This window comes from Scardinius erythrophthalmus (genome assembly GCF_964197995.2).
Source record: "Scardinius erythrophthalmus genome assembly, chromosome: 23".
NCBI lineage: Eukaryota > Metazoa > Chordata > Actinopteri > Cypriniformes > Leuciscidae > Scardinius > Scardinius erythrophthalmus.
Genome location: NC_138243.1, coordinates 15,434,948 through 15,460,701, shown reverse-complemented (window position 1 = coordinate 15,460,701; position 25,754 = coordinate 15,434,948). Strand labels below are relative to the sequence as shown.

Here is a 25,754-nt window from a genome sequence, read left to right as displayed (position 1 = left end):
TCTCTCACAGTATTCTCATCTCACGACTCTCTGCTCTTGGTATTTCTGTTCACCTCCTACCTGTCTGGTCGCCAGCATTACATCTCTTTTCGCCAGGCTAAGTCCACTACTGCCTCTGTCCCACATGGTGTTCCCCAGGGTTCTGTTCTTGGGCCTCTTCTCTTCATCATCTACATGCTCCCATTAGGTAACATCATCCATCATCATGGCTTTAAATTCCATTGCTACGTAGATGACACCCAACTACACATCCATTCTCAAAGCAATGCTCCTTTCCCCACAAATTCCATATTAACTTGTATTGATGATATAAATGCTTGGATGACCAGTAATTTTCTCAAACTCAACACTGATAAAACTGATTTGGTTAAAACTGGTTCACCTCAAATTACATCCCATTTCTGTGTTGACAATAATAATAATGCTGGAGTTTTGGTTCAACCTTCCACCACTGTCAAAAACCTTGGTATAATCTTTGATTCCTCTCTTTCCTTCCTTCCACACATCTTTCGTATTCAATACAAGATACTCCTTATCACATTCGAAGATGTGAACTCTATGGTCTTGCCCCCAACTATATTTCTGATCTCATCCATACCTACTCCCCAGTTCGCACACTTAGATCTATGTTGACGATCCGTAGGCACAAACTATCATCGTTTAGTGGAAGGGCTTTTTGTACCGCTGCCCCAACTCTTTGGAATTCTATTCCCCAACACATCTGCGACCTTTCATCATTACACGATTTCGAAACCCACCTTAAAAATATATTTTCGCTACTTTTGCTTTTTGCTACTCCTAACCCCTGACTCTATGATCTGATTTTTTTTCTCTCTTGATCGTTTTTATATCATGTTTATTTGTACTTAATTGTAAAGTGATTTTGAGTATTCTGAAAGGTGCTATATAAAATAAACATTATTATTATTATTATTATTAATATTATTATTATTATTATGAAGGTTCTCCAGGTTCTCCAGAGCTGTGAGTGTGATCTGAAGAGCAGGACTTGTGTTGGTTACTGAAGATGAATCATTAGGATCTCAGAAATTGTATACTAAAAAGTTCACAAAGCTCTTTGTGTGTGTAAATAGATGTGAACCAAACCAATGTTTAGGACTGTGTGTGTACAATTCATACATTGCATTTATTTGATAAAAAATTAAGCTGGATTTCCAGCAACCATTACTCCAGTCTTCAGTGTCACATGATCCTTCAGAAATGTCTGTCGCTTTTATTAAAATTTTTAAATCTTACTGACCCCAAACTTTTGAACGGTAGTTTAAGTTTGTTTGCTTATTTATTTATTATTGTTATAACATCCAAATATATGTTTTTTTTTAATAATCGTTTTGTAGGGTTTTGTTTTAACACTTAAACGTTACTTGTAAGATATTTGCATCTGTATGTCGATAAATGGCTTGAATTCAACAGGAAACACAAAACCTGACTGCAAAAAAACAACATAAGCAATTAAATTGCTTAAACCTATATATAAAAAATCTTAATGGCAGCTATAATATGTCCCCATAAAATCTCAGGCTTTGTGTATACAAACTTAAATCAACTTATGTAAGGGTATATAGTTATTGCCCACAGCTTAATTTTATACTTGATAATTTTGAGTGATTAACACTGAAATTCTTCTTCATAAAGATTTTGAAGTATGGGCTGCCTTGGTGCAATAATTTTTCATCCGCAGCTTAATACAACTAAGAAATAACAGCAGGCTTTTTGGATTCAGTTACCATCCTCTCTTTCTTTGTCATGGTTTCTCTCTTCCTTGCAAACCATTTCTCTTCTTTATTTTTCATCTCAGCGGTACCATCACTGTTTACACTCTTAATATCTTCCTTATAAACTCATCATGCCGACAACAGTTCCTCTCAGGGATGGAGCGAAAGCAATAAAAAAAATAAAAAATCTCAGCACGAAGGGATCTTGAAAAAAAAAGATGCATCAGTATAGCCTAGGGGGATTTAACGTATTCTTTATAAAGATTCCATGTAGCGGTCACCTGGGGCTAGCTGAGTAGCTGCGCCAATTAAATTAGGTAGCAGCAGAACTCCCGCACCCCCTGACTGCATCCTGTTTACCAGCGATCCCTGCGGACACTCTCCGCTCCGCTCTGCTGTGTACAGTAATTGCATTTAGGACAGCTTTGCCTTAACAGAGTATTGCAGAGAATGAAAAAGAAAATGTACACCTGAGAAGACAGGCTCTTCAGTATTACAAGTATGGACTACATCACCCAAGAGGCCTTGCTGCAAGGGAATAGTGGAGGGGAGGGAATGCTTGTTCATTTGTTTACAGGGCTGTCAAAAGGTCATGGCAGAAAGTTCAAACAAAAAAGTTTCTAATTACATGGAGGTTTGGATGTTCATGTCCATAGGGGGTGCAATTTAAGAACTGAATTGTATGATATGGTTTCATATCCTTCTTAATATAGCCTAATATGGGCCTTTTAGTGCAAGGGACGTATTGAATTATATTTGTATTGAATTATACAGGAGTACTAATGTGCATATTGATTGTGGGAAGGTTATTAATAGGTTGTGCTAGTGTTAGATTACAAGCTCCTGCTGTTGACTGGCTGAATCTTGTTACAGTATCTGTGACTTTTTCCATGTATTATATTTTCTGTAGTGAAGGGAATAAAAATCACTCATAAGAGTCACTTGTTTGGGAATCAGACTATACTACTTATGCTGTATTCACTAAAAAGCTAATTAAAAACACGTTATGATTTTTGATTTGCTTTTTAGTGAATCAAAAATGTACATTATTACCTGCCAAGATCATTTTCTTGGGAATCATACTTAACTGCTCATGCTGAATGGACCATTTGTAAGAGTGATTTGCTTGGGAATTTGATTTCAATGGTTGAGGTGTACAGGTGCTGGTCATATAATTAGAATATCATCAAAAAGTTGATTTATTTCAGTAATTCCATTAAAAAAAGTGAAACTTCTATATTATATAGACTCATTACATGCAAAGTGAGATATCTCAAGCCTTTATTTGTTATAATTTTGATGATTATGTCTGACAGCTTGTGAAAACCACAAAATCAAAATCTTAGAAAATTAGAATATTACATGAAATCACACAGTAATTACACAGTAATCCCATGGTCATTGAACCAGGTTTTGGTTATTTTGGCAGTGTGGGCAGGTGCAAATCCTGCTGGAAAATGAAGGAAGCCTCTCCATAAAGCTTGTCTGCTGAAGGAAGCATGAAGTGCTCTGGAAATGTCCTGGTAGACGGCTGCATTGAGTGGACAGCACAGTGGACCAACACCAGCCGATGACATGGCTCCCCAAACCAACACAGACTGTGGAAACTTCACACTGGACTTCAAGCATCTTGGATTGTGTGCCTCTCCATTCTTCCTCCAGACTCTGGGACCTTGGTTTCCAAATGAGATGCAAAATTTGCTCTCATCAGAAAAGAGGACTTTGGTCCACTGTGCTTTATTAAATCCAGAGTCAACGCAGCCGTCTACCAGGACATGTTCAGAGCACTTCATGCTTCCATCATTTTCCAGCAGGATTTGCACCTGCCCACACTGCCAAAATAACCAAAACCTGGTTCAATGACCATGGGATTACTGTTTTTAATTTTCTGAGATTTTGATTTTGTGGTTTTCACAAGCTGTAAGCCATAATCATCAAAATTCTAACAAATAAAGGCTTGAGATATCTCACTTTGCATGTAATGAGTCTACATAATATACAAGTTTCACTTTTTTAACGGAATTACTAAAAAAATAAATAAACTTTTTGATGAAATTCTAATTATATGACCAGCACCTGTATGTTTTTTGAATCACTAAAAGTGGTTTCACTGGCTAGTGAGAGCCATTAACTCCAGAATCATATTTCATTGGCTGTGCTGAATATTTATGATTCACTAAAAAAATAATTTGTGAATTCGTTACACGGCTCACAATACTGATAATATCACGATACAGCAAATTCTGCGATAATCGATATATTGCTAGACAATCCTATAATGATTAGGGCTGTCACTTTTGTGAAAAAATCCTATTCGATTTTTGAGACATAAGTGTTCATTGAATCGATTGTAAAATCGATTTTCCATGTCTAAAGACGTTTCCATTTTAAACGCAAAATATGGGCAAATCCATGGACAACTAACAGGCATTAGGACGAACGTAAAGAGGGCGCTTGAGACGCGCACAAGTCAGCAAATATTTCTGATGATTTATTGGCGTGAAGTTTCGTGCACAATGACAAACAGGAGTGCAACATTCTCGAAAAACAATAAGCAGAGTGAACTGCCATAACATCAATGAACAACATTACTGCAGTCTTCAGCATGGCTGTTTTTACAATTAGAAATGTCAAACAAATTTCGCCTATGAAGGCGATTGTAGACGCGTAGCCCGAATTTGCATCTGAATGCATGAGACTGTCTGCATACCGGCAGAATTCACAGTTTTGTAGTAAAAAGAGAAACATTATGCAGAAAGATAATTTGCTGTTATGCGTGTTTGTCAGAGCCTGCAGTTGCTGTATGACGCGCGTTCGCTGCGGGCGTATCGTGACGAGCTGGGCGCGCTCCGAGAAAAGACCGTTAAAATCGATTCCCTATTTTCGTTTTCGAAACTTGCGTTGGTTGGTCCAATCGATTGTGCAATCGATTTTCGAACGTAAAGTGACAGCCCTAATAATGATACATCACGATATCTGTCAATGAACATAAAATGCCTTTAAACAGGTTAATTGCAGGTTTTCTCTCTTTATTCAAGTCCAAACTGTTATAAAACAGCACAAAAAGTTGTTCAGTCTGTAAATTAAATGTATTCACTCTATTAAATTTAACATTTTAAGTAAATTAAACCTTTTATGCTTATTACTTAAGCTTAAACTTTGTGTATAAACTGACACATTTAACTGCTTATCGACTTGTTTTATATAAACCTGGTACATTTAAAAATTTACCAACCTATTTTATTTAAACCTGGGAACATCTCAGTGTTTACCAGCTTCCTTAAAATAAATCTGGGAAGAGTGTTGTCAAAGGTACCGACTTTGGTGTTTTAAAATTGTAACAATGTGACGATACCAGCATTTCCCCTCAGCATTTTTGAGCGGATTCTTAAACACGTCTGATTGGTCACGGTGTTCACGTGCTCAATATGTCTGTGATTGGCTACAATGATCAACGATTCAAAAACATGTTGTCTTTGACACTCTTTATCGAGCGCTTACACAGATACACACGGGAGCGTTTGAAAGCAGCGTCTGTCAGTGGATATATTATGGATGTGTGCTCGGTGAAGAGCGTCAGAGGCGTCTATTTACAACATGTCTGTCCCATCAATGGTATAAAAGCCAGTTTGCAAGTGCAAGTGCATCCAGTCTTTGGACTTAAACATGTATTATTTTACTCCCATTGCTGTCTGCCATGCTGTTAAAAAAACTATTTTTCTTAGGCTAGTTAACTTATGTTCACGTTTCTCTCATTTATGTGTTGAGCGCCACCTCGAGGAGCGTTAAGTAGCGACGCCGGGAGCAGAGAAATCTATTTAGAGCACATTATTTTATTAATTAAAATATCGATACTTGGCGCCAGCGTATCGATTCTCGTATCGCACGGAGGACAACGATATATCACCTTATCGATAAATTGTCCCACCCCTTCTCATAAGTCATTCGCTAAGGAGTCTGACTTCATGTAGGTATGTTTTTGATTCACTAAAAAGAGTCAACTCTTAACAGCCATTAGCTTGAGAATCAGACTTCACTAATTGTTATGAATTTTTATGATTCCTAAAAGAGCCATTTGTAAGAGTCTCTAACTCAGGAATCAGATTTGCTGTATGCTTTTGATTCATTAAAAATAAAAATAAAAAAAAAGGAAAACAATTAACTTGAGAAACAGACTTTACTCGTCATGCTGCATGTTTTTGATTCACTTTAAAATAACTGCTCATAAGACTTTTGCATGTGAATCATTTGCTGTACAGTATGTAATGAAAATCAATTGGTTCTCAATTCTCAACATTAATTATAACGGCACATTGGGAAGAAAGTACTGTCTCTTTGTCAAGCTGTTGGAGTTTGATGCTGTCCAACAGTTTTGTCAGACATGGTGTTGAGCATTCTGTGGAGACGATGTGATTACAGACTGCTTTTCTGTGATCTCACAAACGCTTAGCACTTCTAAAGACCCTCGGCTTCTGTCAGGATCAAGCTATTGGCCCATAAGAGGGACCACATAGACGGGTTAATTAAACTTAAATAATTAAAAAAAGTGGCAGTAATGACCTGTGGTTTGGAAGGGCAAAAACATATGGCAGTAGACAACTTCCTATCTCTTTGCTGCCAGTCTGGGGTGACGCCCCACCTTCGCTCGCTTTGATGATGTCAGCCAATGGAGGTGGCAGAGTGCCAGGGTGGCATTAGGTATGCTGGACAGGTGGCAAAGAGAGAGAGGGACACTAGCATGACACCGTAATGAGAGGCATGCCAACTGTTTCCCCGTCTGCCGCCAGGCACGGCTCTCCGGACCGTTAAATCACAGAGTTGAGAGGCGTTTCCTGTTTTTCTCACTCTGTCTGTCTCACACACGAGCTGCTGTTTATCTGCATGTCTCTCTCTCTCTCGCTTCACTCTCAACAGCCTTTACATAGAATCCATTTATCTCTCCTCTTTCTGATGGAATCAGGTTTCTCCTCTTTGAGCATTTTTTTTTTTTTGGTCCATGCCGTTTTCCCATAGCAATTTCTGTGGCTGCTTGGTCTGAACTTGACAGTTACTGAATGACACAAAGTGACCGGGCCATCTCAAATCATGAGGTGTTACACTGAGTGATCTGGAAAGAGGATTTCCTGTTGTCAGGCTGTGTTTTAGTTGTCAGTAATTGCCTACAAGGGCTCGAGAGGCCTCGGAAAACTTCCCCGGATTTGCCGGGTCATTGTATCCTCCTGATATTCCTTCATTTGTCTCTTTATCTAGCCATCTTCCATCTGTCTTAAACCGCACGCTGCAGTCCGTCTCAAATAAATACAGTGTGGCATCTTATCATAGCAGATAAATATTTTAATCAGGATGCAAATACAGATAATTAGGGTGATTATGAGTCAGTGTGATCGAGTCTAATTGTTTTTGATACACAGCTTCCTCTCCGCACTGAATTGCAATTCATTACACAGACGGCCAAAAGTTATCAGAACAGACCGGTGGAATGTGGCCTCGTCACTGCTAATAGTGGACGACGGCCATAATTAACCCAACACACTCTGTCACTATAGTCACAATCTCGTTCAAACAAAGCCACTGCAAGGCCTTTTAATGGGTGTTTGTATTTAACCCAGATTAGGTTGGAGAGTCATGCAATCACATTTGAATAAATGTCTCATTATCTCTAATAGTGTTGGCTTATGGTCGCATGTTATTGTCGGAAATTGTTTCAGGTTAAGAAGATTACACAAAACGCTGCAGGAATGTACATGCTGATTGCTGTGACCTTGTCAGGGCTCGACAATCACAACATAGTTGTTTTATTTTACTATTTTTTTTCAGGCACCCCAAACGGGCCAGCAGTTCAGATTCTGACTTGCACTGGTGATATTTTTACTGACCCTGAGGCAAAAATGATTTTTTAAATTTATTTAATTAATCGATTCATTTTTTTGTTTTTTTCTTAAGCAAACAAAGCAAAGTTTTAGAACCTGTGCAATTTTATAAAATTGTATGGTTTCATTTTTTTTATTTATTGTATTTAGTTTTCCCTGTTGTTTTTCCTTTTTTTTTTTTGTTAAAGCAGCATTAGTTTTTGTTGAAAATTTTCAACAATTTATTTTGTTACATTTTTTAAGGAACAGTGTTTTTCTAGAGTCTTTTGGAAACATATTTTTATTTGATTTTATTGTATTTAAAGAAAGTCTTATTTTGTATCACTATTATTTTTAGCAACATTTTTCTTGTAGAACAATTTGGAAGCAAATATTTTGTAACAATTTTTTTACAGAAACAAGATTTTTAAATGTATAAATTTTGTTTCCTTTTCATAGAGTCAGTCAGCAGTTAGCATCACACTGGTTCCCTCAACAAAAACCCAATCGTTTTTTTTATTATCTAAAAGTATTTTTCCTGAATGTTTGAGAAGAGCACAATTTTGAGCATATCGAGGCTGTAAAAGTGGACTGAGTTAGGGCCCTATAAAATCCGTTTTATTTTTTCCCAAATTCCATTTTTTCCGTTTTAATTTTTGCACATTCCGTTTTTTCCGTTTTAATTTTTGGGAATTCAGGTTTTTTTTACCCTTTACTGTAATTTTAGTCGTAAAAAGAGTGTTTTTAATGTTAATGATTAAAATGTACACAAATAAAATAGGAATGACCCTAAATTTATTGAGGTAACAAACAAAATTCTCATTTTAAGAGGTGTTAAATGTGGTTTGGTTTGTTTACATTAGTGAATGTATTAGGCTAACTAACATGAACCACGAGCAATACATTTGTTACTGTATTTATTAATCTTTGTTAATCTTAGGTTAACCTTAACCCTGTATTTTTAATGTTACTTCACACAGTACATTAAGCTAACTAATCTTAACAAATACAACTTTTCATTTAAATAATGTAGGCTACTAAATGGTGAAATTAACATTAATAAAGATTAATAAATGCTGTAGAAGTGCAGTTTATTAATAGTTAGTTTAATAAATGGAACCTTATTGTAAAGTGTTACCGATTTTGTTATACACCGAACCGATTCAGTGTTGGACAGATCAGTTGTTTTAACCAACCATTCATTAAAGTGAATCGGTTCAAAGGAGTCATTAGTTCGCGAATCGGACGTATCATTAGCAGACTTGTACGCGTTGTGTGATTATCCCGGCAGTTTAAGGACATCACACAAGATTTGTCAACACAGAAAACATTTCATCATTGGATAGGTTTTGTTTAGTTTATTGAAAGTGTTTTTTATGTCAGCTGAATGGGCGGAACGCATTTCAGAGAAGAAGGAAAGGTAAAAAAGTTTTTTTCTTTTGCACAATTCACACACAGCGGTATAGCCTAATTCAGGAAAAAAATATCCGAATGCTTCACGTGAAACCTTGTTCTTCCGATCTTTTACCATTGTGTCAATTCTCAATTGATTTAAATTAATAAGCGCGAGGGAGTGAGAGAGAGCAAGACAGTTTGAAGACGCGCGCGCGACCGGTGTAGCAGTCGATTCTGTTCCCTATCGGAATTCCTGTTCCCTTTAAGCAAATCATACTACAAATCATGCGTAGTTGTCGAGTTATCATGCGTAAGCCTACCATCAGAACTGAATACGAGCAAGAAGCACAACTGGATGTACGGGAAGCCAAAAGGTTAAAAAAGGATTGTATTTTTTCCCGAAATTTAAGCGTTTTTTATTGTTTTTATTTTTATTAGAAGCGAATTTTCCCCCATCTGTCAATTCAATCCAGATTATTTCTTTTCAAATTTAAAACATTATTACAGATTTCAATGTAATGTTTATTAAGGCTTTGATTTATTCAGGTTTATTAAGGCTTTGACGCATGCGCTGTCAGCAGACACAGCTCGTTCAGGGGGAACAGGAATTCCGATAGGGAACAGAATCGACTTCTACACCGGGCCTCTCTCTTTGCTCGTTCTTTCAGTAATATGCGATTTTCCTCAGACATACGTTTTTCTCCCACACAAAAACAGAATTTTATTCCAAATATGTAAAATTCCGCGTTGAAACTAGATTCCGCGTTAATTTGCCAATTCCGCGATTCCGTCCGCGATTCCGTGATCGCGGAAATTATAGGGCCCTACTGAGTTAACATGTTCGGCGTGATGACGTTTAATGTCCCCGACTGCCTCTGTAGTCCCATTTTAGCCACTTGTTTTCAACCGCCTTTTTCAAGACACATAACAGCTTAAAAAATCACGAGTGGGGTTGTACTGATGTATTTTATGTTGTAAAATAAAATGTGAAAGTGTCAAGAGCTTGTGTTCTCCACATTTCAGCCATTTAACCAAAAACCCATAAAAAAAAGAAATAAAATAAAAAACATGGACTTTGGCACAATGGAACCGGAAATGCTAAATTGCTAACTCGCTTTAGCATTTTGGCCTACAAAGTGATGTCATACCTGCAAAACTATTGTTTCTTTTTCTTTTTCTTTTTTTCATCATGGCAACTGTAAGCTGTAATGCTACTATGGCTAGCTTATACATACCAACTTATTTGTAATGATTCAGTTAGTACTAGTGGCTGATTGTCGTGTCATGTATTTAATATTCAGGAGTTTTGGGTGTATTAATTTCACCTCCATCCTTAGTGCCATTTCTAAATTTCTTTTGTCCCAAAACCCATTTATAAACCCTTCTCTCCTGAATGTCTCTCAGTTCAACTACAGTACAAATATCCAATAATTGTATCAAAGTGGGAAATCAATAAAGGTTGCTGAAGTCCTGGAAAAGGTTGTAAATTGATGAAGCAGAGAGGTGAGGGCCTCAGAGGGCATTTCCATGGCCCCAAATACTTGTGCCTGGTTTCTATTACCTTTAAACTTGATTGGGTATTGACATTAAATGTGTGTGTTCACTGCATATTTCCCCAATGAGTCGACTAGATGAGTTTCAAATGGTTTCAGAGATATAATGAGCACATTTTTCATTATGTGTGTCATGATGAAGTCAACTGCAGGCTTTCTTCAGGTGTTTTAATGCATACATGTATTTAACAGTTTAACTGTCTGACTGAAATATCAGAATCAGTCTTTGTTTCCAGAACATAAAGCTTAAGACCTCAGAACAGATTTACAATGTAAGAAACTTAGTATCACCTGCAGTTCTATGAGACACCAGCTGTCTGTAGGCTGGTTAAAGGCCAAGACACATACAAAAGCATATTTTATTTCATGTTCTTCATTCTAATGACAAAAATATAATTAAGGTTGTCTCAAAGTGGGAGAGACAGTCTCATCTAGGGCTGGGCTATATGACCAAAATCTCGTATCACAATAAGAGTCATCTCATATCCCGATAACGATATATATCACAATATAGTACCTTTTCTGTAAATTGAATCAATTACTTTATATATATATATATATATTTACAACATGGAAAATACTATTTCTTTTCTACATTTCAAAGTATATAGCCTACTCATTCATATGTGATTATTTTTCTCCCTTTATTAGAACTTCTGGGAAAATGTTTGATTAAGAATGTAGAAATACAAAATATGAATGAAATATACAACAATTTTCAAAAACAAATGATTACAGGTCCAACATAAAATATTGCTATATAAAATGCCAAATATAAACTTGTTAATTAATAACGTTATTTTATCGTTCTGTTAAATATTTTAATTTGGCAGTCAACCAATCACGAATTCAAATGGTACAGACTGTGCAAATGGGATATTGACGCATAGCCTATCCAACGTGAGTGAATACCTGCGCTCAGCTGTCAAGTCATTATAGGAAAGTTGCAATGGCAATGCGCTGGCGTTTGTTTTTCCGAGGATATACTGTATACGTCACCAACTGTCAAACAAAGGCCTACATTTCAGTGAAAATGAATATCGGGTAATATGCAGCTTGTTGTGTGTTTTGAAACCTGCGACAATTGCAGGATAGTGTAGAACGTGGATTTAGACAACGTCACATCACACACTTAAAGCGCTTCTGTGAACAGAGAAAACAGAATAAAAACAAAATATAAAAAATTTGTATATAGGCCTATACGAGAAATATAGTCTATTTCACTTAAATAATTACAGATTAACAAAAGGAAAGGAAACAGACAGCAGAAAACGGCATCCTGCTTGTTTTCTGTATTTTACAAAAGCTTTACAAAACTGTAAGAATTGAGAAATTAGGAGGTGCCGGACAGTCTGGTTGAAGAGCGACCAGACCCTGAGAGGACAAAGGACCTCTCTGGAAATTAACATCTGGACTCACCCTCGTGCACTATTGAGACAAAAGTCTCACCTCAGAGTCATCCTAATCTACATCTCTTTCCCTCATCACCCTCTCCTTCTCCCCCATGCGAAGATCACCAAAAACTCACCCAAGAATAGATGGTTTAATGTGAATGATTAACAGAGTATTATACATGTTTAGTATCAAAATTGAAATGTCTCATTGCGACTGGTACAAATCTGGTCTCATTCCCAAATAAGTAAAAGGTAATAAGGTTTTTTTGAGTTTAGGGATAACTGGCACACAAGGAGGTTGGTCTCTAGACAAATGTTCTCCCTACACCCAAAGGTGTCAACTCAGAATGAAAATTCAGATGTTTCCATGTGAAAGCTTCTGGTTATATAATAAGAAGCAGCAGGGGGCTTTTGATGTTTTGTATTGATTATCTTTTAATTAATTATGAAACTGGCATGATACATTTATCTGACATAATAAATTGTTACATTTGATTATTCTAACTGACTTTGACATTATTTTCATTAAAGAGTTAAAAGGAATAGTCAAACATTCGCTAACATTTAATGATGCACAGATATCATTAAAACCTTTTCATTTATGGAGTCATTTATGAAATAACGAGAAAATACATTTTCAAATGTTTTGCATTTAATCAAAAAATACTTTGCCTCGAGAAAAGACAGTAACACGTAAAGACCTTCCGTGCTGGTCGGATGCTGGCTTTGGGCCGATCGAGCGCCAGCTTACAACAGTTTTGAATCATGTCTTGCTTCTATCCGTATGACCATATGTTATGGAGTAACAGGTTCCTCAGAAGGACAAAAATTCCAGTGATCACGCTGGCGCCTCATATGCATACAACTTATTCTAGCATTGCTAACTTGACATCACAGCCTGTTAATTATCAAAATAAAAAAGTCAATCAAACATAGAGAAAGTTAACCAAACCATGTCCAAGCTACAGAGGTCCTGGCTGGTCCCTCTCCTGCTCGGACTCAGAGCCACCCGGTTCTGTCTCCCCTTCACTTCATGCTGCTATTCACGTTTCTGCCTGCATCTCCATGGTGGCGTGTAAGATTGCAGTCATCCAAATGATGAAAAAGCTTTGCCGTAAACAATGTAGGCTATTTTGCGACACCATCACACAGCCCTAGTCTCATCTGAATGCTTGCCTCTTGAAAAGACCTTCATAGCTGAAGGAAGTCAGGAGATCAGAGGAGAGTTTATTTAAGCTTCAATTTAAAGGTATAGTTCACCAAAAAATAAATGATGACAGAAGTGTTGTTTTTGGTGAAATATTCTTTTATGTATGCTCAGCAATATTCGATTGGTCATTTTCATCAATTTGTCTTTTTTTTTTTCTTAAAACAAGCATCTACAGGAAGTCGTCTGGTTTTATAGTGCCATGATAGCCATTTTGCATAATGCACAACAAATGGAAGTTCATTAACACCCTTTTCAGTAGTCAACAGTCAGCTCATCATACTACTGTTTCCTTATAAAGGTCCAGCAATTCAAGTTTTTTGTCAGACGTGTGATTTTCTTTTTTAATATGATGTCATCATGTTGCTGTCTTGCCGCCAGCCAATCCCTACATTGTTGATCATGGTTTCAGGTATCGATATATCTGTCCTTTCCAATGAACACAAGAACGCACAGTAATCTCAGACAACTGAATCCAGATATTTTTAAAGGGATACTCCACTTTAAAATGAAAATTCTGTCATCATATACTCACCCTCATGTTGTTTCAAACCTGTATGAATTTCTGTCTTCTGCTGAACAGAAAGGAAGATATTTAGGCCTAAAAAAAAAAAGTTTGGTTCCGGTTGGTTGTCAGTTGAGGTCATGGGTCGGTAGGGTTTTTTTTATATTTTATTTATTTTTTTCCTCCAGTGGCAGTTTTACACACACACACACACACACGCGCTGATTTTAAATGTGTGTACCGGTACTTTTTTCTACTAAAAACCAGACATCTCAAGCAATGTTTCATCTAATATCTTTAATAGTATTAACCTCAATACAAATCTTCTCAGAAAATCTTCAAAATAAAATGTAACAATTCAAACCGTTGAACTTAAGGAAACTTATGGCAGCCATTGACTCTGCTCACTAAATACCTGAACTGAAATAAGGACGTCACACCACTGACAACCGAACCAAGCTGGTGAGTTGGTGTCGACACCACATCGCTTGCTAGGTCTGTCCATTTCTCAGCTCTGTCGACTTTGCCGGCAGCTGATACGAATCTACAAGAGCATTTTTTGACTTCTTGAAGCACGGTTTCAAATGTTTTTAAACCCAATTTTACAATTTTGGTTGACATGCTAGTGTTGCATGGGCAAATAATTATCACGTTACACATGTCCATCATTGCAAAAGAAAGAATAATATGTTGTTATGGACTAGGCTAAAGTTACGCTACTGTATTTGATATTACTAATTTACGCGGGCGAATCAAACTTTTACGACAGTGATTCTGTATTCCCGTTTAAAGTCTGTTGTTGCCATAGACACGCAAAACGCACACACACACACAAAAAGCCTTCGCGGGAGTTTGACAGGCGATCTCATAGTAGATTAACATGGAGGATTTGAACTTGAAAAACGGAGTGTACAGACATCTTTTTGTAGTCAAACAACATTCTTTGTTATGTTCATTTATGTGGTTTATTTGATTTTGATGCTATAAATTAACTAGAAGCAAGAGACGATCAGTTAGTTTTAACTGATGATCTAACTTACAGCGATCTGTTCGACACATTCAAGAGCCACAAAACGGTATTTATTGTTTACATTTCTTTAAAAAATGACCACATTTGAAAGGTGAAATAACCAAATGAGACTTTGTTTCATATTAAAAGTAAGCTGGTAATGTTAACTATGTCCTGTCTGTCAGCATGTTGTCAGTGCCCTCTCTGTTCCGCGATATATTGTTGACCCCCCCCCCCCCCCCGTGTTTCTCTTAATGTTACGATTTCCAAACCTTAAGTTATAGCTCACTTTAGGAATTGACAGTTAAAGGGTTTTGATGCAATACTTAATGGTTTTTAACGGATTACTTAGGTGTAAAACAGCATTTAAAGGAAACTGTAATTTAATTAACGATGTGTGAAAGACCGTTCTTCCCCAGTCTCATAAAATAAATGTGGGTCGCACATAAATTGACAGGGTCGGTCGGAAACCGGAACCAAACAAATTTTTTTTTTAGGCCTTAGAAGAATGTCAGTAACCAGACAGTTTCTGGTACCATTAACTTCCATAGTAGAAAAAAAAATACTATGGAAATCAATGGTACCAGAAACTGTCTGGTTGATTAGAGAATCTGGCATCTGTCAAATCATCTCAGATGTATTAAAGGCACAGTATGCAGTTTTCAGTTTTTGTCAAACAGCAACCCCCAGAGTCGTTGTGGAGTACTTATATTTAACGTTACTGTCGTAAATACCACTCACGTAGAGCCGTCTCTGCACTCACGGCCTGATCCCCTCCCCCCTGTATACCGATACCTGTTCAGTAGGATGGAAGCGTCGGACATCGAACAGGCACAGATAACCTTTCGAAGATGTCTACTGATGAGGTAATTTTTCATGATCGCTGCATCGCTGTTCATCCTTTGCTGCTTTTTAGCCCTCGCCAACGAGTGAAAGCTTGACCGAGTGAGACTCTTGTCCGGTTAATGCGTCACTTTCTCGTTTTTTTTTCCTTAACTCTTCCGACCACGTTTTCTTCGTCGACTCTGCCATGATTCACGTCTATGCGTGCTAGTGTCTTCCATAGAGCCTGCTTCATATGTTATTGATGTATGTGATATCATGCCGTAAAGCAAGTCTTGATTCTCGCGAGATTTGTCGGGGCGCCATCTCTCAAACTTGCATTGCTGGTTTTGTCAGCAGGTGCAAAGTCAGCGGCAAAGTGTGAACATACCATGTGACTTTCAAAGTTAAAGAAACAGGCCAATATCTTGAGTAAGGGATTGAGTAAACAAGATGGATGAAGTTCGCTACTTCTGTCTCGTGTGGTTTGTTTATTAACTCCTGACAGATACCACAAATTGACAATGAGGATTAGGCATTTTTCGCTATCGTTGGTCAAGAAGATTCCTGTTTTTAACGTGCCTTTCCCGAGTGTGCTGCGGATCTTTGAAAATTATCTACAGGTATGAGTTATTGATGATACAGTGGATGCCTGGCCGGATGAAAGACAGAGCTGTACTGCTTCGCTGCCTTGGCACACAGGGTATTTTCTACTCATTGCCTAACACATTGAAAGCCTACTTCGTGCCAAAAGTTAACATAACTGAGCGTGCCTTCCGTAAACGCTGTCAGGCGCCTCACGAGACAGTTATACACTACATTGCTGCTTTGCAAGAGCTGATTGAAACGATTCGTGATCAGTTAGTATAGATTGTGCTTAGCCCACAAATACGCAAGAGACTTTCACTAGAAACTGATCTCACACCGGATAGAGCTGTTACGATAGCAAGCCAGATTGAATCATACTAAAGTTCATTGGTCAGTGAGCGGTAATATCAAACGTGTTGGATGTTGCTGATGGTCTGCAATGCTGCAGATTTATTATATTTTTTTATTATAAATGATATCAATCTAAAAGTAAAACATGAATTTCACAATATCTCCATCTTGTAAGCTGCGGTGAAGTCAACCAGGAAGCAGAGTTGTGTTTCTTCATATCCTGTGTTGATAAAATTAGCATTTACATGTCGGTCAGACCGTTTGTGCCTAAGGAAGCTACAGATATGATCAAAATACTTGTATGAGTCTTTATCTCATGATTTGTAACATATTTTGAAATTATTTTTAATTTCTCTGTAATATTTGGATGCAAAATAAATTAAAAAGAGTGCATCTTTAAGGGAAGCTTTTGACGAGCATTTCTAAAAAAAAAAAAAAAAAAAAAAAAAAAACATTTTTGAGGATGTGAAACTAATAAGTGGTTTCTATTACTAAAAGACATTTCCTCACATAAGACGGCAGTTCTATATCACTGCATATTTGCATGCTCATGTCAGGCAGCCATAAGTTAAAAGCAGACTGATGCTGTTGTAGAGCACACTAAGTGCATTATCAAGAGATAAACTGCTTTCAGGTCATGTATCTGTGGAAATAAAGACTGAACATTCCCTAAATTTCTACTGTGTCCTCAAACAACATCATAGGAAATGCTTTTCTTTCTTTTTTTTTTTGTCTAGGAAGTGAATATTAGCCAGATTTAGCCGTTAGCCTTGCATTAACATCAGTCTGTTGTTCTAGTGTGAGGCTGTAGACTCTTGATCAGATGTGTGTTGGAGCTCATCGTTTGGTCGTTTGGCATCACTGGAATTGAAATATCGGAAGTATAACAGTTTTATTATAAATGTTGAGTGGCACTTCTAGCTACATATTAAAACAACAGAAAACTGCAGAGAATCTACACACATGAAACTGTAAAATATAACAGAAACACATATTATTCTGCTTAATGATTTAATAATGAAGATGATTACAGCAGAACTTGTAGCTTACAAAAAAGTACAACTATTTTTTACAAAGACAATTTTTTTACATGCTTCCTATTAGCAATCACATTTTATCATATTTTGTTTTAACCCCTTACTCTACACCCCTCATTTTGGCAAATGGGACATAAATGACATACCGAAAATAAAAAGGTTGCTGCTCATAAGTCATTCTGAATAGACACATAACCAACATATATTTAGAAAGTCAACACTAGAGAGTTTACAGTTCAAGACTCAGACTGTTATTAATATGGAGATACTGTATATAAGCTCAAAAAAATAATAATATTAAGAATATAACTTAAATGTATAAAAATATGATGTCTGTGTTATTGATATATAACACATAGTAATGGATGTTGAACAACAATAATCTTGGGCCATCGGCGATCTTTGAGCCTTTAAGATGCTTTTCTCTCACATACCCATTTAAAATCATTATTACATGGATAATCATACCACTCTGATCGATACAGCATAGCACAGTCTTCATCGTTGCCCATGTTACTATTTGGCTTTCCAGGCGCCCAGAAGCTGAAACTACAGATCATCATTAGATGTTCAGTGCTGCTTTCTGTGTGATATGATACAGACTGTAATAATCATTTATTAGATAATAATCAGTTCAGTGTTTTCTCACCCAGAGGTCAGTGTGCTGCCATCAACCCATTTCCATGTGTTCTCCACATCACTGTCATTCAGCCCAATCCAGATTTCCTCATCAGTTTTAAAAAACTCCTAATAATAGAATAGGAGTGAAATCATTTTGTAAAATGTAAAAACAAAAAACCTAACACGCATCCAATGTAAGTAAATTAATCATGAATCTGAATCAATTAATCAGTAGCCGCTTTTCCACTTTCAGGATTCACGATTATATTTATAAGCTTGCAATCTGATTTTGATCTCTACTCAGTATCAATTCATTTTGATATAAAAGTATGGTACAACAGGGCTAAAGGTGCTAAATGTGCAGTTGATTTTATTCTCTTCTGAACCACTATATGGCACAAAACTTGCCACATAAAATATCATACAAATATTATATTAATCATATCATAAAATAAAACATATTTATTATTACTACTGTAATGCCATATTACATTTTTATGAGATCTCCTTCAAAGCTTTCAGATTCATTAGTTTTTTAATATTTATTTTAATATATATATTTATTTTTCTTTATCCTAATGTATTAGGGTGTACTTTCCACAAGTGTGGAGTCCGCACTTCGGATCTTGGCATGCCATTTTGCATGATCGAGCACCTGGTTCGGATCCTCATATTAATTTTGGGGATCGTCATATCTCCATCGATTTTACCCTGCCATCTTTGCTTTGGTCGTCCATGTGGCCGTTTCCCATCCACCATTAAGTGGTAGGCGGTGTTAGCGACAGTGGTATAGTGGCCATACCACTAAAGGCGCCTTTGCGACATTTTCTCCGTAATTCGCGCAACACCCATTTTCCACCGGATTGTATCAGTACAGCAGTGGATAAGGTGAGACGCATCAGTAATCGAGCTGATCATGCACATCTTCATAATGTGGAGAGGGTGCTCAGTGCTTTTGGTAACTGGCCTGTATTTGGCTCCATACAGCGCAACTGGATGTACTACCATTCAATATATTTTTGACTAGAGACAGATTGGTATACGTTTATCGCATAAAACTCCAGTGAATTCTTTCCAGTCCATCCAGGCCACGTTCACCCTCCCAAACACTTCGTTATTGATACCACCGTCACTTTACAGGTGCAATATTGGGTAGGCTACTTAAAGCTGTTTCTCTTTATCGGGACTTCGCCACTGACCAGGATATTGCCATCAGAAGGTTGGTTTCCAAATATTCCGTTTTCTTGATGTTGAGGCGGAGGCCATATTTGCTGAGGCAGTCATTCTATACCTTGATTTGGTGTTCCAGTTCTTCTCGGATGGTGGCAGCCAGCATAATGCCGTCAGCATATAGCAGGGCCCATGGGACACCCTGTTCCAGGTCTCGAATGATGGTGTCCATGACCAGGGTGAAGAGAAGCGAGCGACACTGCTGAGCCTTCGTGTACACCAACCTTCACAGGAAAGCTATCAGAAATGCCAGTTGCACATCTCACATGACTGCTGGTGTTCTCATAGAGCATTTGAACCCAGTTAGTGAGTTTTTCAAGAGGCGAGTATAGGGCAGTAATTGGAACATTCTGTTGGGTTGTCTTTATTCTTGAAAATATGGACTGTAATGATTGTGGTCCAGTTAGTTGGTACATGGCAGAAGTCAATGATAGCCTAAAAGAAGGTTGCTAGCCATTCAATCATGGTGACCTGCAGCTCCTTCAATTTCCAGAAATCTGCTGGCAGATTGTCAAAGCCTGGTGCTTTGGAGTTCATTCTTTCAATGGCTTTTGCAACTTCAGTTGTAATACGAGGGATTGGGCCGGCATTTGGGATGCCTTCAGGAATCGGTAAATGTGGGAATACGATGTTGGATATTTCCTTGAAATAGTCTTGCCAGTTTCAAGATCTCACACCTGCGATATAGTTGTCGACCATTCTTGTCTTTCTTTGATATATATTTATTAAACAAAAATAAATGTCCTTTATTTATTAAAATAAACATAAAATAGTACAAACTTTGCTGAAGTGAATGTTTTGAAAAAGTATTAGCTATTATGCAAAACATATTACTTTAGCTAAAGTATTTGTGTCAATAATGGGGGCCTTTTGCCCCATCATGATGAGCCTTTTACCCGCAGAGTGGGGTAAAAGGCGCTACTCGCCACCTCATATATTTTTAAGATTTTTAGACAAAACAAACTGCTTTAATGATTTATTTTCCCACAAAATGTGTTGATTCATCAATGTTCAGTTAGAACATAGGCCTGTAGGACTATACATTTTTCCTGCTATCATATTATCGCATGTGTTCTATTTAGCCTCGTTGTACCTTACCCTACATGTTCATTTTTCTCAAAGATAAAAAAAATATTTTCAACTAATGTTGCAAAAGGCTCCTCGCTAGTTTATTTTTCTTGCTAACTGTACAGTTTATGGCTTTTCTGAGATCAATGTAACGTTACATGAGATTGTTTACAAGCTGCTTTATCCACGATTGAAACGTTACATTTCAGAAAGTTGTACTGGTACTTTAATATACCTTCTGATGTTCATGTATGTTATTTTGTCCTGTAACAAGTAGTAAAATGGAAGAGATAATTGGTTCAAGTGCATTCCCGATTCACTTGATCTGAGGTGCTACATCGATCTGTTACGACATATTTTAAGTACTTGAAAAATTTGAAAGCTAAGACTTTTAGTGATTTAGTGCATTGACTGTGTCCTCTTTGCTCCGCAATGTTTTTTCACTGTGTCAGATAAGGATGTGTGGCGAGAGATCGGGAGAACAGTGTCAATTGCTTGAATCTCATGCTGAATGTGTGAGAGTTATCAACCCTGCGTGTTATCAACCCTGCGTCACACAACCCCACCATTTCACCAGCTGACTGAAAACTAGCTAGAAGGCAAAATGAGCATGACAGCAGCAAATGTTTGGTCTTTACACAAAGACTTAAGATTTTGACCAATGTTTTACAATAAAAAATGTTACAGTGACAGTAATTTGTTAATTTGTGTCAGGAGTGCACATCAATCTCTGAATCAAACTGGTATTTGTCATTTCACATAGGCTAACAAAAGAAAATGCATACATATTTAGTTGCACAGTCAATGGAAACATGGCTAATATGTCACTCACTTGTTCCTCTCTGTTGTTTATGATGATCAGATCTGCTCCTCTGTTCAAACAGTCTTTTTTACTGTCAGCCCAGTTCTTCTTCTCAGAGGAAATATAGTATAAACTGGATTGATAGCACTTCCATCCATCTGGTAACACAACCAGTTTAATTGTGAGTTGTTTGTTCTCATCTACACTAAACTGAAACTTACTAATAACAGCTGGTACACACAACAGAAACACTCCTTCATTTTAATGAAATCTAAAGATTTGTGTAGTTGTAGTGAAGTTCAAGATTACCCATTTGATGAAAGTGTCTTGACAGTAGTTCTTTCTCCTCATTTAACTGGTGATTTTGTTTAGTCACTTTGTTATTATTATTCACTAATTCATCCTCCTTTTTTAACAATTCTTTGATCTTAACAAGTAGCTCTTTCCTATTTTGGATGTAGTATTCCTCCTTGTTTTCATACTCATCAGTCTTTGTTCTGAGTTCGAGACCCAGCAATATGATCGCCTCAACCAGAAGAACACACTGCAGCACCAAACACACTGTCCCTTTTTTGTATCTTCCTTTCTTCACAGAATCAATTCCTGAACACGACAGACATGAAGATAAATGTTTCCTAATTACTCACATGACTGCAATGTGTGTGTTAGTTGTTATAATGAAATGAATCTCAATACCTGTGCTGTTCCTCTTGCACATTTTCAGTCGTTCAGAGTCAAATTGTGTAAGTTGCTCGTGTGGACGCTGCTGTGTACTGATGCTTTTAGAGATCAACTTTAACTACACCACTGTGACCACACTGAATTGTCATATCCTTTCTACATACAGTATATATATATATATATATATATATATATATATATATATATATATATATACACTACCGTTCAAAAGTTTGGGGTCAGTAAGATTTTTTATGTTTTTAAAAGAAGTATCTTCTGCTCACCAAGGCTGCATTTTTTTAATTAAAAATACAAACAAAAACAGTAATATTGTGAAATATTATTCCCAATTTAAAACAGCTGTTTTCTATGTGAATATGTAGTAAAGTGTAATTTAGGCTATTCGTTTGATCAAAGCTGAATTTTCAGCATCATTACTCCAGTCTTCAGTGTCACATGATGCTTCAGAAATCATTCTAATATGATGATTTGATGCTCAAGAAACATTTATGATTATTATCAAAACAGTTATTTACATTTTTATTTCATGATGCTATGATGAATAGAAAGTTCAAAAGAACAGCATTTATCTGAAATCTAAAGCTTTTGTAACATTATACCGTTCAAAAGTTTGGGGTCAGTAAGAATTTTAATTTTATGTTTGGGGGAAAGAAATAAAATAAATCAATAGTTGTATTCATCAAGGATGAGTTAAACTGATCAAAAGTTACAGTAAAGACATTTATAATGTTAGAAAATATTCTATTTTAAATAAATGCTGTTCTTTTGAACTTTCTATTCATCAAAGAATTTTGAAAAAAAAATTGTACACTGTTTTCAACATTGATAATAATAATGAATGTTTCTTGAGCATCAAATCATCATATTAGAATGATTTCTGAAGGATCATGTGACACTGAAGACTGGAGTAATGATGCTGAAAATTCAGCTTTGATCACAGGAATAAATTACAGTTTAAAATATATTAAAATAGAAAACAGTCATTTTAAATTGTCATAATATTTCACAATATTACTGTTTTTTTGTTGTTGTTTTTTATCAAATAAATGCAGCCTTGGTGAGCAGAAGATACTTCTTTTAAGAACTTAAAAAAAATCTTACTGACCCCAAACCTTTGAATGGTAGTGTGTGTGTGTGTGTGTATATATACATATATATATATATATATATATATATATACTAGAATAACTAGTCATGTTGTTAAGGCTTTTGATATAAATGCAATCAAATTTTTTCACATTAAATTATTATTATTATTTTTAATGGTTCAAATTATTGATTCCTCTTAATGTGAAGTGTGTAGTCTCTGCATCACTAATCTCACCAGACAGAATTCAAGGAAAAAAATAGTCACCCCTCGAACTCACTCAAATTGTTGACTTAATGTATATAAACACATTCAGTAATGTGAGGCATTTTACACACTTCAACTTTAATTGTGATTTTGGTGGATGAGAATCTGCACACATGTATCACTTACAAAACATAATAGAATCATAAATAAATGTACTCATTGTTTTAATGATAAAGATGATTTATTACATGGGAACTTCTATAACTTTGTTTCAGAACAAAAAGCGAAATGAGACAAACATGTTGTAATACTCCTTCATAGCAATTTAAATTAAAATGTGTTCTTCTCACAGATCCATTTAAAAGTTTTATTACATGAATTAACAGCCAACCCTGATAACAGATTTATGGCACAATCCTCATCGCCAGTGTTGTCAAGGCGTTTTCCATCCCCCCAGAGCCTGCAACAGATCAGCAGTATGTCAAGTGCTGCTTTCTGTGTGATATGATGCTGACCGTTTTAAATGATTTATAGTTTTAATGGCCGTATAGTCACACAGATATACAGAATGATTGTATGTAGTTGCTCAAGGTGTTTGTTTGGCATTGCTAGGGTGTTGCCAGGTGGTTGCTATGGTGTTTTGGGTGGTTGTAGTTGGTTAGTATGATGTACTGTGTGATTACAAAGGTGTAGCTGAAGTGTTCTGATCAGTTACCAAGGCATGTTATGTGGTTGCTCAGGCATTTCCAGTATTTTTGTAGTTGGTGGTTTTGGATGGAAAGATTACAGAATAGCTGATAGATAGACAGACAGACAAAGTCAGAACAGGCTGTAGGCCTATGCTGAGTTTGGTGAATGTGGCTTTAGAGGAGTGTTTTCTCACCCAGAGGTCAGTGTGCTGTTATCAACCCATTTCCATGTGCCCTCCACATCACTGTCAGTCAGACCAATCCAGACTTCAGTACCACCAGGAACTCTTTTTAAAAACTCCTAATTAATCAACACAAATATGATGAAAACTAATTGTTTTAGTGTTTGTTTCATTTATGAATCAGTTTTCTACATGAATATGTCTCTGAATCAGAGCATGCGAGCAGAGCGGCGCTCAGTTCGCTCAGGGCCTCTCGCTCAACCCAGAATGATCTGTGTGATATGCTGGTTCGAGAATATGTGAATAGGTCTAAGGTTATGGAGTTCAAAAATGGTTTTAATTAAGTTGTATACCTTATATAACAAAATGCACAGTATTCTTCAAAGTTAAGAATAAAGAGGAAGAAATTGAAAGGGAGTGTGGAGAAAGAGTTAGCAAAGATCTGTTCGGTGATATACCAACAGCGAAAGGATTTTTCTTTCTTTGTTTAGGGGTAAAACTAATTTTGAAATAACTTTGCAGCGGTGTAGTCTGTTAGTGATCATTCTGAGCGATTAAGTGGAGCGCACTGGCATAGAGCTGAAGATGGAGCGGAGCGTCACACTGCTTGCATACTCTACTCAGAATTACCTTGAAGGTTTTCTCAGACTTTGTCACTGCAAGCTATAATTTAGTACTTGATTATGGTCACAAACAAACATTCGTTTTCACTTACTTGTTCTTCTCTGTTGTTTATGATGATCAGATCTGCTCCTCTCTCTCTACAGTCTCTTCTGCTCTCAGTCCAGTTCTTTTTATCTTTGGAGATGAAGTAAAGACTGGATTGATAGCACTTCCATCCATCTGTAAAAACAACCAGTACAACAATTAGCCCTTTTTCCCCCATCCACACTGACTGACACAACTTACTTATAACAGGTTATACCCAAAACATATAAACTATATTCTTTTAATATTGAATATTTGTGTAGTTTTAGTGTAGTTTTTTATTACCCATTTCACGTATCTTCTGCCAAAGTTCTGTCATCTCCTGATGTAATTTCTGTTTGTTTGAAATCAGGGTTTTATTATCATTTGATAAATTCTTAATATTCTTGTCCAAGATTGATGTTCTTTTCTTTAATTCCTCTATCTCTTTTGTGAGGTTTCCGTACTTGATGTTAAACTGGTCAATAATTTTACTGAGTTCGACACACAGCACTATGACTGCAGTGAGCTGAAGAACACACAGCAGCACCAAACACACTGCAGCTGCTCTGGAGCCTCTGATCTTCACACAAACACTTCCTGTAGATCACAGATATGAAGATAAATATTTCCTAATCACTCATTAGACTTAAATGTGCATGTTAGTTATGTTACTATAATGAAATGAGTCTTAATACCTGTGTCTTGAAGTGTTTGATGTGTTGCGGTGTCTGAGTTCTCTGTTTCTGTCCTGAGATCATGACGGCTTGTTGTGTCTCTGTTGGCATCAGTGATCATCTCCTCACCATCTTCTCGTACTTCAGTGCCACTATTGACATGAGTCTTCTTGCAGATTTTCTGTCTTTTAGAGTCCATGGTGTAAGTTGTTCGTGTGGACGCTGCTGTGCACTGATGCTTTTAGAAGCTGAAATTTATCTACAGCAATGTGACCACACTGAGCAGTCATATCCTGTCTGCTTATATAAACATGTTTTGGTGTAGGATACAGATAAAGTTTTTTTTTTTTTTTTAT

General features: G+C 36.7%; 3 protein-coding genes across 8 annotated transcripts in view; 1 reads left to right on the top strand and 2 right to left on the bottom strand.

Moving 5' to 3' along the window:
- The window catches only part of cadm2a (cell adhesion molecule 2a), a 476,687-nt gene that overhangs the window by 241,077 nt on the left and 209,856 nt on the right, over positions 1–25,754 (top strand). The gene's annotated exons all lie outside the window — the stretch shown is intronic.
- Positions 17,409–21,936, bottom strand: LOC308683278 (C-type lectin domain family 4 member E-like). The gene is made up of 5 exons (XM_081353648.1): positions 21,864–21,936; positions 21,477–21,770; positions 21,198–21,325; positions 18,096–18,193; positions 17,409–17,995 (listed from the first exon to the last, which is right to left on the bottom strand). The coding sequence occupies exons 1-5, from the start codon at positions 21,883–21,885 to the stop codon at positions 17,857–17,859; spliced, it is 681 nt and encodes a 226-aa protein (XP_081209774.1). The 5' UTR covers positions 21,886–21,936; the 3' UTR covers positions 17,409–17,856.
- LOC308683274 (C-type lectin domain family 17, member A) lies at positions 23,289–25,659 on the bottom strand. Its single transcript, XM_081353642.1, has 5 exons — positions 25,420–25,659; positions 25,028–25,321; positions 24,750–24,877; positions 24,047–24,153; positions 23,289–23,623 (listed from the first exon to the last, which is right to left on the bottom strand). Exons 1-5 carry the CDS (start codon positions 25,595–25,597, stop codon positions 23,494–23,496), a joined length of 837 nt encoding a protein of 278 aa, XP_081209768.1. The 5' UTR covers positions 25,598–25,659; the 3' UTR covers positions 23,289–23,493.

What these genes read in the sequence shown, in the direction of transcription:
- LOC308683278 (XM_081353648.1), bottom strand. Translation starts at nt 21,885, where the DNA reads ATGTGCAAGAGGAACAGCACAG. An exon ending in AAGACACTTTCATCAAATGG is followed by an intron (nt 21,326 to 21,476) that starts GTAATCTTGAAC and finishes TTGTGTTACCAG; the next exon opens with ATGGATGGAAGTGCTATCAA. An exon ending in GGCAGCACACTGACCTCTGG is followed by an intron (nt 17,996 to 18,095) that starts GTGAGAAAACAC and finishes GATGATCTGTAG; the next exon opens with TTTCAGCTTCTGGGCGCCTG.
- LOC308683274 (XM_081353642.1), bottom strand. Translation starts at nt 25,597, where the DNA reads ATGGACTCTAAAAGACAGAAAATCTGCAAGAAGACTCATGTCAATAGT. An exon ending in TCAAACACTTCAAGACACAG is followed by an intron (nt 25,322 to 25,419) that starts GTATTAAGACTC and finishes TGTGATCTACAG; the next exon opens with GAAGTGTTTGTGTGAAGATC. An exon ending in AACAGCACACTGACCTCTGG is followed by an intron (nt 23,624 to 24,046) that starts GTGAGAAAACAC and finishes GATCTGTTGCAG; the next exon opens with GCTCTGGGGGGATGGAAAAC.